The sequence below is a fragment of the Symphalangus syndactylus genome, chromosome 22 (genome assembly GCF_028878055.3).
Source record: "Symphalangus syndactylus isolate Jambi chromosome 22, NHGRI_mSymSyn1-v2.1_pri, whole genome shotgun sequence".
NCBI lineage: Eukaryota > Metazoa > Chordata > Mammalia > Primates > Hylobatidae > Symphalangus > Symphalangus syndactylus.
Window position 1 is genome coordinate 21,291,922 of NC_072444.2, and position 16,652 is coordinate 21,308,573.

At 57.7% G+C, this 16,652-nt stretch overlaps 1 protein-coding gene across 1 annotated transcript; it reads left to right on the forward strand.

Moving 5' to 3' along the window:
- Positions 1–747: 747 nt before the first annotated feature.
- FAM131C (family with sequence similarity 131 member C) lies at positions 748–16,248 on the forward strand. Its single transcript, XM_055262511.2, has 7 exons — positions 748–968; positions 10,133–10,248; positions 11,234–11,269; positions 11,570–11,663; positions 13,960–14,142; positions 14,408–14,518; positions 15,299–16,248. The coding sequence occupies exons 1-7, from the start codon at positions 947–949 to the stop codon at positions 15,577–15,579; spliced, it is 843 nt and encodes a 280-aa protein (XP_055118486.1). The 5' UTR covers positions 748–946; the 3' UTR covers positions 15,580–16,248.
- The last annotated feature ends 404 nt before the right edge of the window (positions 16,249–16,652 follow it).

The window sequence follows — 16,652 nt, forward strand, 5'->3', positions numbered from 1 at the left end:
GTATTCATGTGTAGGTATGTGTGTGTGCATGTATGTAAATGGAAGTGTGCATATACGTGTGTGTATGACCATCAGTGTGTGAATGACGGGTATGTACACATGGGAGAGTGTGTGCGTAGGTACGTGCGAGTGAGTGTGAATGACTACAGAGGCCGTCCAGGGCTGGGAAAAAAACCCGTGCCTCAGTTTACTCTGCCCTAGACAAGCCCTGAGAGGCACCCTTGCCCCCCTCTTCAACCATCGCTGGAGACCCTTCATCCCGCCGCCAGGCCACCAGCGCACTATCTACCGCACTCTCTACCCCACCTGTGGGCATATATTATTTTGCATATGTTCATTTCAATAGCTCTGAATGAGGCGTTGACAGTCAACAGTCGCTGAACTCACAGCTTAGGGCTGTCAGGCAAGGTCTCTAACTTCTGCGAGCCTCACTTTCATCCTCTGCAAAATAGGCCCAATGGTACTGTTGTTCTTGTGCTTACTCCTCCTCGCCCCCAAGCCCTCATGTTCAGTCATCGTTGTTGTGGTTAGATTCGTGTTGTTTACGTTGTACCCCAAACACTAGGAGTCTCTCCTACTTGTCTGACCTTCGGCCGGCGCAACTTCGGGAGGTGCTAGGGCCGCGAAGGGACAGGGGTGGCCCTCCCGCGCGCTGCGGCCACAGGTGCGCCCAGGCCTCCCGGCTGCGCTTCCCCCGGGCCCCGCCCGCCGCGTCCCGCGGTGTCGCCCTCCCCTGGCAGCGACGGGCACTGCGCGGGAGGCGGCGGCGCGAGGAGAGCTGGGCGCGGCGGCAGCTGAGACGACCCGGGCTGGAGCCGAGGGCGCCCGAGCCCCCCGCCCCGCGCGTCGTCTGGCTCCGCAGCGCTCAGTCCCGGGCCCGCGGAGACATGAACGCCCCGCGGCCCCACGCACCCCGGGCGCAGCGGCCCGGCTCCGTGGCCCCGTGATGGGCTCCTGCGTGTCGCGAGGTGAGGGGGCCCGGCCAGGGGTGGGGGGATCGGGCGCCGGGAACCCGCGCAGTCCCCTCGCCGCTCGGAGACTTGGGGGGTGGGGCTGGCGACCCGCCCTTCACGGCCCAGCCGCACCCCCGGGGACGCGGCGTTCTGAGGGGGACAGAGCTGGGGACGGTAGGGGGCGGGGGCAGCGCAGAGAGCGCACGTGCAGAGGTCACCCATCCCCGCCCCAGTTTGCAGCCCCGCAGGTGACACGAAGCAGGGTCCCCTGCCGCGCTCTCATCCCTACAGCCACACACCCCCTGCCGGGTTTCTGGGAGGGGAGGGAGGCTCTGGTTCTTCCCGGCTTCCTGGAGGAACTGCGGATCACTGAGAGAACTAGCAGACCCTCCCTCTCCCACCCCTCCCCAAGACACAGGCCTTACCAGCTCACCCCGACAGCCCCTTCCCACGTCTTACCGGGTTCCCCCATCTGCAGAGCCCCTGAACCCTGTTGGCAGGAAAGGGTTAATGGTGGGGCACAGGTTATAAAGAAGGTTCCCCTGCCCCCACCTTCATCCCTAATCCTCCTCCCCATCCCTATCCTTGGACAGGGGACAGAAGGGCCACAGCACAGCTGATGTTCCCAGTTACCCCTGGGCCTTTCTCTCTGTGTCTGACCTGTCACCTTCCACCCTCCCCCACGTGGTACCCAAGGAGGTGGAGGGACCTGCCCTTGCCTGGGGGCCCAGGGCAGGCCCCGGCCTCTTCTGTCTCTGAGCAGGGGACACAGTCTTGCACAGAGATTGGGGGATGGGCAGGTTGGTCTTTGGAGCCCCCTACCTCCACCCCCAACCATCACCACCAGCTTTCCAACAGGCTGTTGGGCAACATTTTAGACAAGCGATTGGGCTGAGCCCTTCTCCCACCTTGGTCTGTTCACCCTACAGTGGGATCAGGGGGGTGTGACTGGGAGTGGGGGTGGCTTTGGCCTTGGTTCAGGCTCTGCAGGCTGAGGCCAAACCCACTGACCGCCACCACACCCATCACCCCTAGTAGCTTACCCAGAATAGAGGGGACCTTGTCCTGGGGCTATTGAGCAAGGAGCACAATGCCCTTTCCCCCATCCTCTGGACCCGAAGGGCTTCTGCTCAGGAGTTCATGTGGGCATTCAGGTAAGTGGCTCAGGCTGTCTCTGGGAGGTATCAGGGTGGAATCACGGCTGGGGAAGGGGAAGGTACAGGGTCAGGCTGTGTGAGGTTCCTTTACTTATCCATGCATTAAGCTGATATTAACATGATAGCTGCCATGTGCCAGGCACCGTGTGCATGCTGGGCATCCAGCAGCAAGGAACCCAGCACAGCACCTGGTCCGGGAGGCCTGCAGCCTAGCGGGAGGGGAAGGGAGTTTGAAGAGTGAGGAGTGCTGAGGGTTCTTTAGGAGCACCAGGCTCCAGAAACCCCAAAGGTTCTAGGCAGTCTCTGGCTGGGGCCAGCTCCAGGTGGAGGGGATCTAAGTGTTTCCTCAGTGGCCATGTCTCTTCCCCTTCACTTGGCCACCCCGTGTCAGGCACCTTGGGGTCCCAGCCCAGAGGGACTGGCACTCAGCGCTCAGAGGCTGTGATTAGCAATCGATTGCTGGTGCAGGGGCCAGGTGGGGGCTCGAGCCCACAGCAGCCTATTGCTAATCACAGCCTCTGAGCGCTGAGTGCCTCCTAGGCCAGGTAGACACTACTGCAGAAGGAAGGGTGGAGGGAGTGCGTCCACCCTTGGCCAAGGCCAAGGATTGCAGGCCTCAGGCTGATGCCCATACTGAGCCCAGAGCTTGCACCCAGCTGGGGCCACCCAGCCAAACCCCAAAACCTAGGTCAGGCCACACCTGGGAAAATCACCCCATCCCAGCATCAGCAGCAGTTAGCGTCTGCCTACTTGGTAGAGAGGCTAGGAGTGCAGAATATGAAGCAGGGCTCCACCATTTTCTAGCCCTGTGACCTCAGCAAGTGACTTGACCTTGTGTGTGTATCTCAGTGTTCCCATCTCTAAAATGGGAATTATAATAGTATTGATGTCATAGTGTTGCTGGGCAGACTAAATGGCTTAATTCATGTAAGGCATTCAGACCAGTACCCAACACATAGTAAGCACTCGTACATATTAGCTATTGCTCTCATTTTTACTTTTAATTTTAATATTGTATATATTATAATAGAGACAGGCTTTCACTAAGTTGCCCAGGCTTATCTCGAACTCCTGGCCTCAAGCCATCCTCCCACCTCGGCCTCCCAAAGTGCTGGGATTACAGGTGTGAGCCACTGCACCCGGCCTTTAATTTTTATTACTTGTCTGTGCAGACAGCTAATGCAGGCCTTCATGGCTAGAAGGGGAAACCTACAGAGGTTTTAAGCCACATCCTGCCTCATGGGAAAGGCAGCGGGTGGCAGGCACTCGAGGTGCTGAGGACATTGAGAAAGTGATTGGGACCAGATTAAGGCAACAAATGCTGTTTCCAGGAGCTATTTTGTGTTCATTATCTATTTTTAAGCTACCATTTGTTGAGCCCTTATCCTGAGCCAGGCTGAGCCTTTGCTCTCCTGACCTAGTTAGTTCTCATTCAACCCTGTGACAAGGGACGTGGGGCTCAGAGAACGGGAGGGTCTTCCCTCAGGTGACATGGCCAGGGCATGGAGAGGCAGGACTTGAATCCAGGTCAGTGTGACCCCAGAGCCTGAGTGTGGAAACCCTGTCCTTCGCTTTCTTATGTCCCTATATAGAGAGGTGCTGTGGCTCACACTTATAATCTAAACCCTGGGAGGCTGAGGTGGGAGGATCGCTTGAGCCCACGAGTTCAAGACCAGCCTGTGCAGCATAGTGAGACCTCATCTCTACAAAAAACTTTTTAAAAATTATCTGGGTGTGGTGGTGTGCGCTGGTAGTACCAGCTATTTGGGAGGCTGAGGCAGGAGGATGGCTTGAACCCGGGAGGTCGAAGCTGCAGTGAGCTGTGATTACTCCACCGCACTCTAGTCTGGGCAACAAAGACCCTGTCTCAAAAACAAAAAGAGGTGCTAAGTATATGGCCAGTGCTTAGAAAAACAACCTCTTGGAACACTTGAATGGTCCCTATTTGTTTGGGGCTCTGCAACCAGTGGCAGTCTGTATGGAACAGAGAGGAATATTTGCCCCCCTTCTCTCTTGTTCCAGGGGCTCAGTACCCACTCCATGCCCTTGGTGCCATAACCACTCTGCCTGCCCACTCATGCCCCAGCCCTCTCCTCCAGGCCAACTGATCAGCCTCCTGGCCCCACCTTGGGGGTATCCAATGCACTGGGGGCCGGTGGGGTCTGGGGGTGAGAGTAGAAATTAGAGACCGAGAATTTTCTTCTGGAAAGTCAGACATCTGATCATGTCTGGGTGAAGGCACAAGCTCTAAGGGGGCCGACCAGAGCCACCCATAGTTTTCAAGTCCTGAGCAGTCCTACACCAGGCATTGAGGAAAGGGTAGGTGGGACCTTGCCCTTTGGGAGCTCACAGTCTGATGAGAGAGGTACAGCTTTGCCTGTGGAATAGCCTAATGGGGGAGGCAGGATGCATGAACCCTTGGAAGGATGCCCCAAGGACCCTGTCTGGAGATCAGCACTGTTTAGTGGTTGGGGCACAAGCTTTGGAGTTTCACAAGGGCTGAAGTGTGACCCTCATCTCTGCTGCTTATTAGTGGGTGACCTTGCATAAGTGATTTATCCTCTCTGAGCCTCCGTTTCCCTATCTGTAAAATGGGCATAACACGTACTTTGCAGGATTGTTGTGTGGGTTAAATGAGAGATCATGGGTGAATAGGGCTAGGACAGTACCTGACACAGTACTGTCACACCTGCTCAGTAAACAGTGGCGGCAAATCACTGCAGGCCAGACTTTGGCCATCAGGGCCACAGGTGAGGGAGTACCTAATCCAGCAGAGGCCAATCTGGGCAGGTTGCTTGGGGAGGTGAGGCTAGAGCAAGATGTTCCCAGAGGCCGGGTCACAGGATGGGAGGGAGCCTGGGGAAGGAAGTGGGGAGGAGCTGGGGTGTGTGGAAGTCCCGAGGAGGAGGCCATTTTCTCTCTCCATCCTTGCATGGGGAGGGAAAGGGACCCCCTTGGATAGCTCTGAGCTGAGCCAACCCACGGATGAGCTACTGTCACAGATCAGGTGACCTGTAAACAAATGTCCTGGGGAAGAGGGGACACTCAGTCCACTCGAGGCCTGGCCTCTGCCAAGCTCTGTGGCCTGCTCCCCTGGCAGTGACTCAACAGGCAGAGAGGCCAAGGACTCACCCTCAAGGGCTTCCCTCTGCAGAGCCTCCAGGGCCAGCTCCAGCCCTGGGAACAGGACCACAGGAGTGGCTGACCAAGATGTGTCCCATTGTCCAGAGAGAGACACTGAGGGGAGAGGGGTGGAGCGGCTGCTGCTTACGGACTGCTTGCCGTGGTAGGTGCTTCATCCTTGCTGCAGCCCTTTCTGGGCTGGTATTATTTCACAGATGAGAATCCAAGGCTCACAGGGGCTAAGTCGCATGCCCACCCCCTGCAGCGGAAAGTGAGAAGTGGGGACTTAAACCCAGCTCAGGGACTGTAAGAGGAATGCCTTGGCCGCTTATGTTCTCTTCAGAGCCAAGGGCAGAGCCCGGCACGTCACAGCTGGGCAGTACACACCCGGGCAATGGTTGGCTAGAGGGGCCGCATCGGCTGCAGGTGCCCTGAGAAGCTGAGCAGAGAAGCCTGAGGCTGGCCAGGGAGGAGCATCAGGGGACGCTTTGACCCCAGGCTGCTGCTCAGTTTCTGTGTGGTTTCGAGAGGATATTTACCCTCCCTGGGCTGCTGCAGAGTCAAACACAGTCCCTCTCTGCCCTCTGGGGTGCAGAGCCCTGGGAGACGCTCTTGGAGTAGATGGCAACCATGGTGACTAATGGGTTGGGACACAGAGCCCCAAAGAACAGCTTAAAGGAGTTGGAAGGCCCTGAAGCAGACGAGAGGAGCCTGAGGGGTTGTGCTGCAGACTCACCCAAGGATCAAGTAGAGAAGGCCAGTATGGGAACTGCAACAAGAGGGGTTTAGGCTAGACGTCAGGAGGAACTGTCTGGGAGGTTAGACTCTAAAGCAGATTGAAGACGAGCTGGCATAGGAAGGCAGGAAGCACCCTCAAGATGCAGAGAAGCTCTGGTTGAAGACAGAGGGATGGAGGAGACATCTGGTTGACACCCTCTCCTTGAAGGATCAAGATGGCCCTCTAACGGTTGCCGTGGCAACCAGAAGCCTGTCACTCTTGTGGACAGAGGAGGTGGGGGAGGGAGCAGGTCTGAGAAAGGAATTCTGACCTCGAGGTCAGGAGAGTAGGGTGTGGACTGAAAGAAAGGGGGTGTCCTTCTGGGAGAGGGAGCCACAGGAGCAGGTGCTAGCGGTCCCCTCGGGCTGCCTCCCAGTCCCCACCCCACATGACACTCTGTGTTTTTCCAGTTGCCAGTGGTGACGTGGCCACCAGTCCCAGCTGGGCGAAGAACAGCCTGTGATTTCACCCTGGGCTGGTTCATTACCTGACGTCCCCATGGCAACCAGCCTGTGACATCACGGGGCCAAAGTCCTCAGGGGGAGCAGGCAACTTTGGTGGAGGCACCTGAACCCCAACTGAGGTGGGGAGCCAGGCGGACTGGGGAGGGGGTGGGAGCCAGGAGTCCTCCAAGCCCACCACCGTCTCAACAAATGACCTTGTTCAAGTCATGCCTCTGCCAGGCTTTGGCATCACCGCCAGCCTCCTCTGTGCCCGGCTCCCCTCCCCATCAACCTCACTCCCTGGTCTGTGGCTGGAGAGTTGTAAAAACGCTTCAGGGGATGGCCAGGGTTCCTAGAAATACCCTAACACCTCTCCAGTTCCTAAGGTCAGCCTACGGCCAGTGCCACCTGTCTGCACCTTGGCGGGCCCTGGCTTGTCCGGGACATGCAGAATTTCCAGAACCTCAAGATTGGCAACTTGCAAACTTTTTTGACTGGATCCATAGGAATAATATATTTTGCATCATGACCCAGAATACACACATCAAAAATTTTTGCTGTGTGTGTGTTTATACACAACATCTGCACAGACTTGTGTCTGCATAAACAGAAGCTTCATAAAGTAATACTTAACCCGACTTGCAGTGGGCTCTGATATTTTCCATTCTATTCCATTCTATTTCATTAAAATAAGACCTAATCAATAAATGGCTGCATGACCCACTGAAAGATTCACCCCCAGTTTGAACATTGCCTTTGAAGGGCCTGGACAAGATGGCCTTTGTGGAAATGGAGGCCCTGGAGCCCAGAGAGGGGCAGGACTAGCTCAGGGTCACACAGCAGAGACTCAGGAAAAAGAACAAGACGAGCTGAGTGCTATGGTGTGCAGGTGCACGGCTCAGCCCACAGGATGCCATGCTGCCCCAGGTGCTCTCACCTCCTTAGGCCTGCCTGGGTCATGGGTGGGGTGGTCAATTAGATCTTTCCTTGGCTCCGGTCTCTGCCTCTAGCCTCCCTGACTAGCCCACCTGCTTACCTTTGGGTAGATCCCAGAAACTTATGGTCTTTTCTGCAAACTAAATCTAATCCAGTTGGGATGAAAACTTTAATCTCAGGCTGGGCACAGTGGCTCATGCCTGTAATCCCAGTACTTTGGAAGGCCGAGGCAGGCAGATTGCCTGAGGTCAGGTGTTTGAGACCAGCCTGACCGACATGGTGAAACCCTGTCTCTACTGAAAATACAAAAATGAGCAGGTGCCCATAATCCCAGCTACTCGGGAGGCTGAGGCAGGAGAATCGCTTGAACCTGGGAGGCAGAGGTTAGAGTGAGTCGAGGTCACGCCACTATACTCCAGCCTGGGTGACAGAGCGAGATTCTGTCTCAAAAAAAAAAGAAAAAGAAAAGAAAAGAAAAGAAAACCTTAATCTCACCTCCAACTGAATGCTCACCTTCCCCCTGCCAGTTGCCCCTGAAATGAGGATTTGGGTACAACTGATATGAGGTGAACCTTCCAGAGGAAGCCAGTAGGGAATGGAGCGAGAGGAGGATGGAGGAGGCCAGCCAGGCAGTGGGGTGGTCTCAGGCCTGGCCTCAGCCTGGTCCTGCAGGGTATTCCAGAGGGTAAGTGAAGGGGAATTTTCGGATCCCAGACAAAGGAGCTGGGGTCCTGCACCTGGTAGTCATTGGCTTGGGGCCACTCTGGGTGGGGCCAACAGAAATTTACCTAGGGTAGGCCCTGTAGAAAGAGCCACAGGTGGTGCCTCTTAGAAGCCATGCAGGGCGCCGGGGCAAAAACAGGAGAAAGGAATCCAGGGGAATTGGGGGCAGCACCCACATGATCCCCTAGCCCCAGTGACACAATCTGGCCTAGAGCATAAAGTCCCTCCGCTGGTGGACAGAGAGTGAGCGCAGGGACCATTGTCTTCCAGGGAGGGAGGATGCCCGCAGCAGGGGAGCCCTGGGAGAAGGGAGCCGGGAGACCTGGAATAGACCTAAGAGAGGGCTAATAGGATTTGCCAGTTGACTGCATGGCCCCTGGGAGAGTGGGGGAAGGCAGGACCCTGAGAAACTCCTAGGGTTGTAGTTGGTGCAGTGGGAGACAGCGGGGAAGGTGGACCTGAAATTAGGAGTCCTCTTTTGCCCAAGTGGGCTTGAAGTGCCCCTTGGGCATCCATGTAGAGAGCTGGAAACTCAGTTGGGAGCTCAAGTGAGGAGTCAGGGCTGGAGGTGTGCACATGGGCAGTGGGCAGCAGAAACACGACGGTGAGCCCTCCTGGGGAGAGAGGGTGGAGAAGGGCCGGGACAGAAGTGTGGTGCCAGCCAATGGGCAGGGGTGAGCCAGGGACAAGCCACAGAGGGGACCCAGGACAGCAGCCGGAGAGGCCAGAGGCCAGGATAAGAGGCGGGGCTCAAGATGGCAGGCAGGCTGCACAGCTCCAGCTCCAAGAAGAGGCTAGGACAGCCCCCATTGGAGTTGGCCCCATAGAGGTTCCTGGCAGCTTGGTAAGGGCTACCTCATGAAAGCCTGCTTGGAACGGGTGGAGGAGAAGTGGAGGACGAGGAAGTAGAGGTGGGACACAGCTCTCTGCACGTCCGGCGAGAAGGGAGCAGGGGAATGGGCAAGTCGCTGGAGGGAAACAGTGATCACGACAAGCTGCTGAGAAGACCAGAGATGCTTGGGTTGCTGGGATGCTGACAGCCCTACCCAGTGGTAAAGGGGACAGAGGAGTGAGAATGCAGGAGAAGGTCCAGAGCCCAAGATGCATCGCAGCATGTGCGATCCCGGCCGAATGCTTCAAGGCGGATGGAGTGGAGAGGGCACAGTGACGCCGCAGGAGGAGAGCAGAGCCCCTGGGGGGAGGGCAGAGGTGGGACCCAGCCCTGGGTGGATGGGCCACAAGGTCTTGGGTGCAGCAGGAACAGCTCTTCCTTTGTTGCAGGAGGGAAAGGAAATGATGTGGGCAAAGGTGCAGGTAGGCTCTGGTGATTTGGGTGGAAAGATCCCGGTGACACCTTTCCAAGGATCCTGGACCCAGTGAGGGAGGGGCAGAAGCCCCCAGCAGTGTGTGGGGTAGGGGAGGGGGTGTGTTTCATGTCTGAGAAGGAAGGATGGGGTGAAGCCGTCAACGTGGCAGGAAACAAAGGCAGCAGGAAATGCAGAGAGAAGGATCCGGGCAGCATCCCACGGGAGGCTGGGGCTACAATCTCGCACGCAGCGGTCACTTTCTCCAGCAACATTCAGCGCCTCAGATCCAGGCACAGGGCAGGAGGGTCAGACTCAAACCGGTGTGAGAGGTAAGGGTGTCTGTGAGAGCTCAGAGGCCATGCCAGGGGGTCAGCCGGGCCAGGAGCGAAAGAGGACGGGAGGATCTGGTCTGGAAATATGAGGGTAAATGGATTAAAGATCTCCATGAGGCCAAAAACATGCTGGAGTGTGGGTGCTAGAAATTGCGAAAAGGGAGTAAAAGGAAGACGAGGCCAGTAATTCCCGCTGAGGGGCACAGGCAGGAGGGCATCTGGCTGGACCCCTTCCCTGCTGTGGACTTGAGTCTGCTTCCTCTACGATGTTGTTGGATAAAAATAAGGCCATACTCATCTTACGGGGGGGCCTTGAACATGCTTTGTAAGCAAGAGAGGGCTGGGCTTTGCTGAGTTCCTCCTCTTGCTCTTATTTCCAGACCTGTTCACAAGTGCCCACAAGAACTGCCCCATGCCCCAGGGCTCGGACCCCTTGAACCCAGACCTGCCTTCGGGCTGCACTCCCACCGTGGCTCCAGACCATGTCATTGGCAAGGTAACTGGTTGCTCCTCATCCCTGTGCTACCTGCGCCCCGGTTCCCGGCCTGTCTCCTACAGCTCCCCGCAGGGAGCAGAATCCATTCCAGTCTCCTTCCTTCCCTGCCAAACCTGCTTCTCCCTGTGGGACCAGGGGCCCTAAGGCCTGATATTCAGCAGCATGAGGGGCTGGACGGGACTGAGCATCCAGGGACTGGACCAGGCTTGTTTAGAAGACCATGCACCCTGAAGGTCTTCCTGCGCAAATTAACTCTGCCTTGCAGACAACACATTCCGCTACCAGCCCACCATTCCTGAGCAGCCTCACGAATTTTATATATGTTGTGTTAGATATATAATTTGTATATAAATATATAATATATAACATATATAATATATATAATTTATGAGTATAATTTTTATATAATATATATTAAAATTTTATATATGTTTCTCAGTCCAGATTGATTTAGAAGATGTCACTAAGGGTCACAAGGGACCCCAAATTCTGGTGCATAATTTCCACCCTTGCTCCAGGGTCCGTGGCATGAACCCACTGGATGATATAATTACCTTCTCCCCAGCGGCACTCACCTCCTGCTAAGCACTGCACTCAGCTCTTCTCAGCCTCCATTATGTTACTTAGGCCTCACCACGACTCGTGAGGTGAATGACATTGTCGCCATTTTGCAGAGGAAGAGACGTGTTCGCAGCTGTTAGGAATAGTCTAGGGAAACCAGCTGGGAAATGGCGAAGTCAGAGCCCACACCCAAGCCTGCTCTATAAGCAGCACCCGAGGCCTGTCCTCCCGGCACCACTGTCGCCCCCTCCTTCTTACTCTGCGTGCCGGGGGACACCAGAGCATGACCCATGAGAGGGCAGACCCTGACCTCACAGAGCACCAGCAGGCTGACCCCCACCCCCACCCAGGGCCCCAGGACTCGGGCCATCTCCAGGCACAGCGTGCCAGGCCCTGCCTGATCCTCTCTCTCCTCTTGTTTTAGGACAAACAGGTGGATTTCTGTTGGGATCCTTGGCAGGTCAGTGCACTTGTGTGTCCCCCAGTCTAGCCGGCCCCAGCTGACACCACGGCCCCTGCATCCTTTGTGCCCAGCCCAGGCACACAGTCCTGCTGGCCCTGGGGGAGGGGGGCCTGATGAAACACTGGGTGGGGGTTGTCCCGTGGGAGTTGGTAGGATATCCCTGGCTTTAGCTGCCCTGTCCCTGCCCACTGGCCAGAGGACCTGGTGGGCTGGGAGACGGGGATGGGTGGTGGTGCTGGAGGGATGTCGGCCGGCAGCCTGGCCCACCCTGCTCACTCCTCCTGCCCCTTCCTCCAGAGGTGCTTCCAGACCACCAATGGCTACCTGTCCAACTCCAGGTCCCACCCTGGCAACTACAACGTGGCAGCCCTGGCCACCTCGTCCCTTGTGGGTAGGTTCTGGCTGCAACTCTCCTGCTTGTGGAGAATGCATGGTTCCACCCTAGACCTTGGCTGTGGGAAGGGCACGGCTGAGTTGCAGGTGGGAAGATGGCAACCCTGTTGGATTCTCCATGTTCTAAATGCCAGAGTCCATGCTGGGTTATGCGGGTCACGGGGGGACCAGCGGCTCAGGGTTCTGCTTCCACGGGTTAAACTGCTGGGTTCTCAAGAAGCTCTGAGAAGGCCGGGCGCGGTGGCTCACGCTTGTAATCCCAGCACTTGGGGAGGCCGAGGTGGGTGGATCATGAGGTCAGGAGATCGAGACCACAGTGAAACCCCGTCTCTACCAAAAATACAAAAAATTAGCCGGGCGTGGTGGCGGGCGCCTGTAGTCCCAGCTACTCAGAGAGGCTGAGGCAGGAGAATGGCGTGAACCCGGGAGGCGGAGCTTGCAGTGAGCCGAGATTGCGCCATTGCACTCCAGCCTGGGCGACAGAGCAAGACTCCGTCTCAAAAAAAAAAAAAAAAAAAAAGAAGCTCTGAGAGGGTGGGGCATCATCTTAGTTCAGGTTCCCTGGAAGCAGAGCCTGACATGGGCATGACTGTGCAGGTGATTCCCTGGAGACTGGCGCTCAAAAGAAGCCAGTAGGCAGCGGGGGAGGCAGAGGGGCCTGGGGAAGGGGCTCTGCAGGAGTCTAGCCCTGCCCACCTGGTCCCACTGGGAGCTTGGGAGCACAAATAGCACCCCAGAATTGATGGCACCCCCAGGCAAGGGGGCTGGACTTTATATTCCCCCATTGCTGACTCACTGGCTGCCCCTGGGGAGGAGTCAGCAGCCTCCGGGCCTCTCTAGGTGCCCAGGAGCTCGGGGCGGTTCTCCAGATAAGGGTGTGAGCTGACAGCAGCAGCACCTGAAGCAGCTGGGCGTGGGCTCCCAGGCCAGTAGAGTGGGTTTCAGTGGCCACTACAGCATCAGGTGGCCCCAGCACTAAATCCCACCCAGCTCCCCTGAGGCCCCTGGGGCCATCCCTCCCCACATTGGCCTGTGCCTTTCCTCCATCGCCAGTGCCGTCATCCACCTCACTTGCCCTTCAAGGGCCACTTGAACCCCTACTTCCTACAAAACACCCTCTCCAATTGCCAACACTCCCCAACTTAGTGGGTGGAAGGGAGAGTCTCCCCTTTCTTCCACACCCCCATCTTTCCTGTTTTCCCCACTCTCTAATTACCTTTGTGGATACTTCCTCCCACTTAAATATTGCCATTCCTTACATTATGGCTTCGCGGACCTGGGTGACTCCCAGATCTGTTCTCAGCCTTGGTTAATGGTGATGCTGAACCATTCCTGGCAGCCCCCTCTCCATCTGCCACATCCAACAGGTCTACTCCTAAAGCTCCCGACCCCTCCTGTCTGTCTGCCCAGCCCTTGCCTTGTCTGTTGCTGGGTCCCTGCAGTAGCCCCTAATCCTCCATCTGGGGCGCTCTTCCTAAACAGCTGTGCTAACTGGTCACTCTCTTGCTCATTACCCTGCTGGGGCTCCCCACTGCACAGGAACATCTGAGCCTTCCACCTGGTTCTCCCCAACCCTGTTCTGTCCCTGATCAGCTCCCAGCTTCTCCTGCCGCCCAGTCCTAGTGTGGACCCCATGTTTCACCCCAGCTAGTCCTGGACTCACGCCAGACTCCTCCATGCCTTCATCCTCTTCTCATCACTGAAAAAGCTTCCAGTCTTGCCTCCGTCTGTTCAAACCCAGCCCACCTTCAAATTCCAATCCCAGGTCCCCTCTTCCAGGAAGCCTTCCCTGCCTGCTCCACCCACCCAGGTCTCACCTCCAGCAGAGCTGGCGCGGCCACAGAGATGCTCTCTCAGAATGTGTTTAATGGATCGTGGAGAAAGCTGGGGGCTCATGAGTGGTCCTTGGGTGGATCTCCTTGGATAGAAGGGTCTGAACTTGGTCAGAAAGGGAGTGAGGGGTATGGGCGATCTGGAGAAGCAGCACCCAGTGGGCAGGAACATGGACTGGGAGTAGGATGCTGGGAGGAAATGCGGATGCCGGTGGGTGGGGGCATTGAGGGGAGGGAGCCACAGAGCTTGGAGGGCTCAGGGCAGGAGTGAGCAGGAGGCTTTGGAGGGCGTGAGGAGTTAGATGGGTACAGGCCCCTGGGGAGGTGTGGGGCACTGATGGAGATCGTGGTGCACTAACAGAATGTGGGGTACAGGCCACTGGGTGGGCCTGAGGCATGGGGGACACGCCCTGGGCTGAGCCTTGTGTCAGGACAGTCACCCAGATGCCCTCCATGCCCCAGGGGTGGTGCAGAGCATCAAGGACCACATCACAAAGCCCACGGCCATGGCCCGAGGCCGCGTGGCCCACCTCATCGAGTGGAAGGGCTGGAGTGCCCAGCGGGCAGGCTGGGAGCTGTCCCCAGCTGAGGACGAGCATTACTGCTGCCTCCCGGATGAGCTGCGTGAGGCCCGCTTTGCTGCAGGTCAGCAAGGAGGGGGACTGGCCAGGGCTCTGTGGAGGTGAAGCTGGGTCCTTGGGGGGCCCAGGTCACTGCATGGGCATTGTCTGGGCAGGAAAAAAGAATGGCACAGGGTGGGCGGGCATTAAGTGAGCACTCTTGACCACTGGGGTGTGGATGGGCAGCCCAGAGAGGCGGCCACCCTCCAGCCTGTCCTGGAGAAGCTCCAAGAGGCACTGAGGCCGTCCTCACCCATGTCGCCCTGAGCTGGATCTCGCTGTCCCCCCAGGGGTCGCCGAGCAGTTTGCCATCACAGAGGCCACACTGAGCGCTTGGTCCTCGCTGGATGACGAGGAGCTGCACCCCGAGAACAGCCCCCAGGGCATCGTCCGGCTCCAAGGTACAGCCCAGGGGGTCGGGGGGTGGGGGTGGGAGGTGATGGGCAGAGCAGAGCTGACACTGGAGGCCTGCCCATCACCAAGTGCAGTGTGACCTCGGTGGAGCCCCTTCCTTTTCTCAGCCTAAGTTTCTTCATCTGCAAAATGGGGCAGTGATGCTTGCCTTACCCATTGCCCGGCAGTGCCAGGAGCAGGAAGGAGAGAGTGAGCACAGTGGGGGCGGGAATCCAGCGCTTACCACACCGAGGGCTGTGCACGAGGCACCTCACGGAATCCTCACAGCAGCCCTAGGGAGTGGGTCCTGTTGTCCCCATTTTACAAATAAGGAAACAGAGGCACTCAGAGGTTCAGAAACTTACTCCAAATGACAGCTAGAAGCATCAGAGCCGGATCTGAAACTTAGCACCAGGCACAAGCAACCACCTTTCTAGAAGCCCAGGTTACTAGTGAGGGCTTCAAGGAGCCTTGGCCCTGGGGAAAGCCTGCACTTAATCCTCCCTGACAGATGGATAGGGACGGGAAGGGGACAGAGGCACTGGTTGTCCCAGTTCTCAGAGAGCACAGGCTGCTCCAAGCCCAATCTTAAGTCCTCCGTTTACTGCCTCGAGGAGGAACCTGGGGCTCAGAGAGTTTTGGTGACTTGACCAAGGTCACAAGGCTTGGCAGTCACACAGCTGGATTTGGAGGCAGGTCCTCTGCCCCTTGCCCTTTCTCACACGCCCAGAGAGGGCGAGGAGCTGGATCCGCGACGCCATTCCCCCGTCTTCCCGTTGATTTTCCAGATCTGGAGAGCATCTACCTTCAGGACAGCCTTCCCAGCGGCCCCTCGCAGGATGACAGCCTTCGGGCCTTCTCCTCGCCTGGCCCCTCCCCTGACAGCTGTCCCTCACCTGAGGAGCCCCCCAGCACCACTGGCATCCCGCAGCCCCCCAGCCCAGAGCTGCAGCATCGGCGGTGGCTGCCCGGGGCCCAAGGACCCGAGGGTGGGACCCACCTGCCGGGCTCCCTCCCCTCCATGGACAGTGGCTCCCTCTGGGAGGAGGACGAGGTGTTCTATAACTGAGGCGAGGGCTGTGCTGGTCTGGCACCTGCTCACACCATGACCTCGCCTGATGGGCAGCCCAGGCATATCTGGACCCCGGGGTCCAGGGAAGGGCATCTCTTGACACCTCGGGTAGGCACAGGGTAGGTGTGGCAGGGATGGGGCCAGCGCTCATGTTGGCCTCTGTGCCTCGGTGGACCTGCCCCAGCAGTGGGAGCCATAACCCCCTCCCCCTCCATTACTTCACTCAGGTGGGCACCTTCCCCTGCAGGGTGTCTGCCCTCAGGGAACTCAAGGACTCTCAGAGACACCAGGGCAGCCTGGCCCAGAGGAGCAACAGCCAGGCCTCCAGGAGGACAGCCACGGACAGAACTGAGACCCACTTAGAGCGGGGTCTGGGAACCCTGCCTGTACCTGGGGTTCAGTCCCTCCCCACTCTCTCTGTGTGTCTGCCCCCCAGCAAAGGTGGGGTGACCACTTCTGGTAGCTAAGCACCTGCTCCCCGGCTCTCCTCACCAGGACGTCTGTCTCTCCGGAGTGTCTGTCTGTCTGTCTGTCCCTCCCTCTCTGAACCTGCTTCCTCCGTGGCCCCTGCTCCTCACCCCTGGGCGCCCACTCCCCCTCCTTGCAGTTCCCTCCCATCTCACTCAAGGTTCTGTGAGGACATTAAAGTGGTGGATTCACCCTGGATGACCTTGGCCTGGTCTCTGCTGGGGAAGATGTGACCTTGGGCCCCTGAACAGAGTCCGGAGGGAGTCAGGGAAAGTCCCTACTGCCAATGCTCACACAGCTGGTCAACCTGCTCCCACCCAGCCAGAGAGGGCCCATGGAGGATGCCCAAGGCTCTGTGGACTCCACAAGGAGCTACACTTGGGGACCCAGCTTTATGAGCTGTGACTCAGCCAAGCAGGAGACAAGGGCTTGAGCGACACAGGGTCCTGCTTATCCATGAGGACAAGCATCATAGACCTGGTGGGAGACCCTCTCTCCCTGGCATCTCCCTGCCAAGAAATGGAGCATGAGGAGGAGCCCAGGGGCCCGAGCCTGCAGTGCCCACATGACCACGGGAAACTCACTCTGGGCCAGCGCAGGTA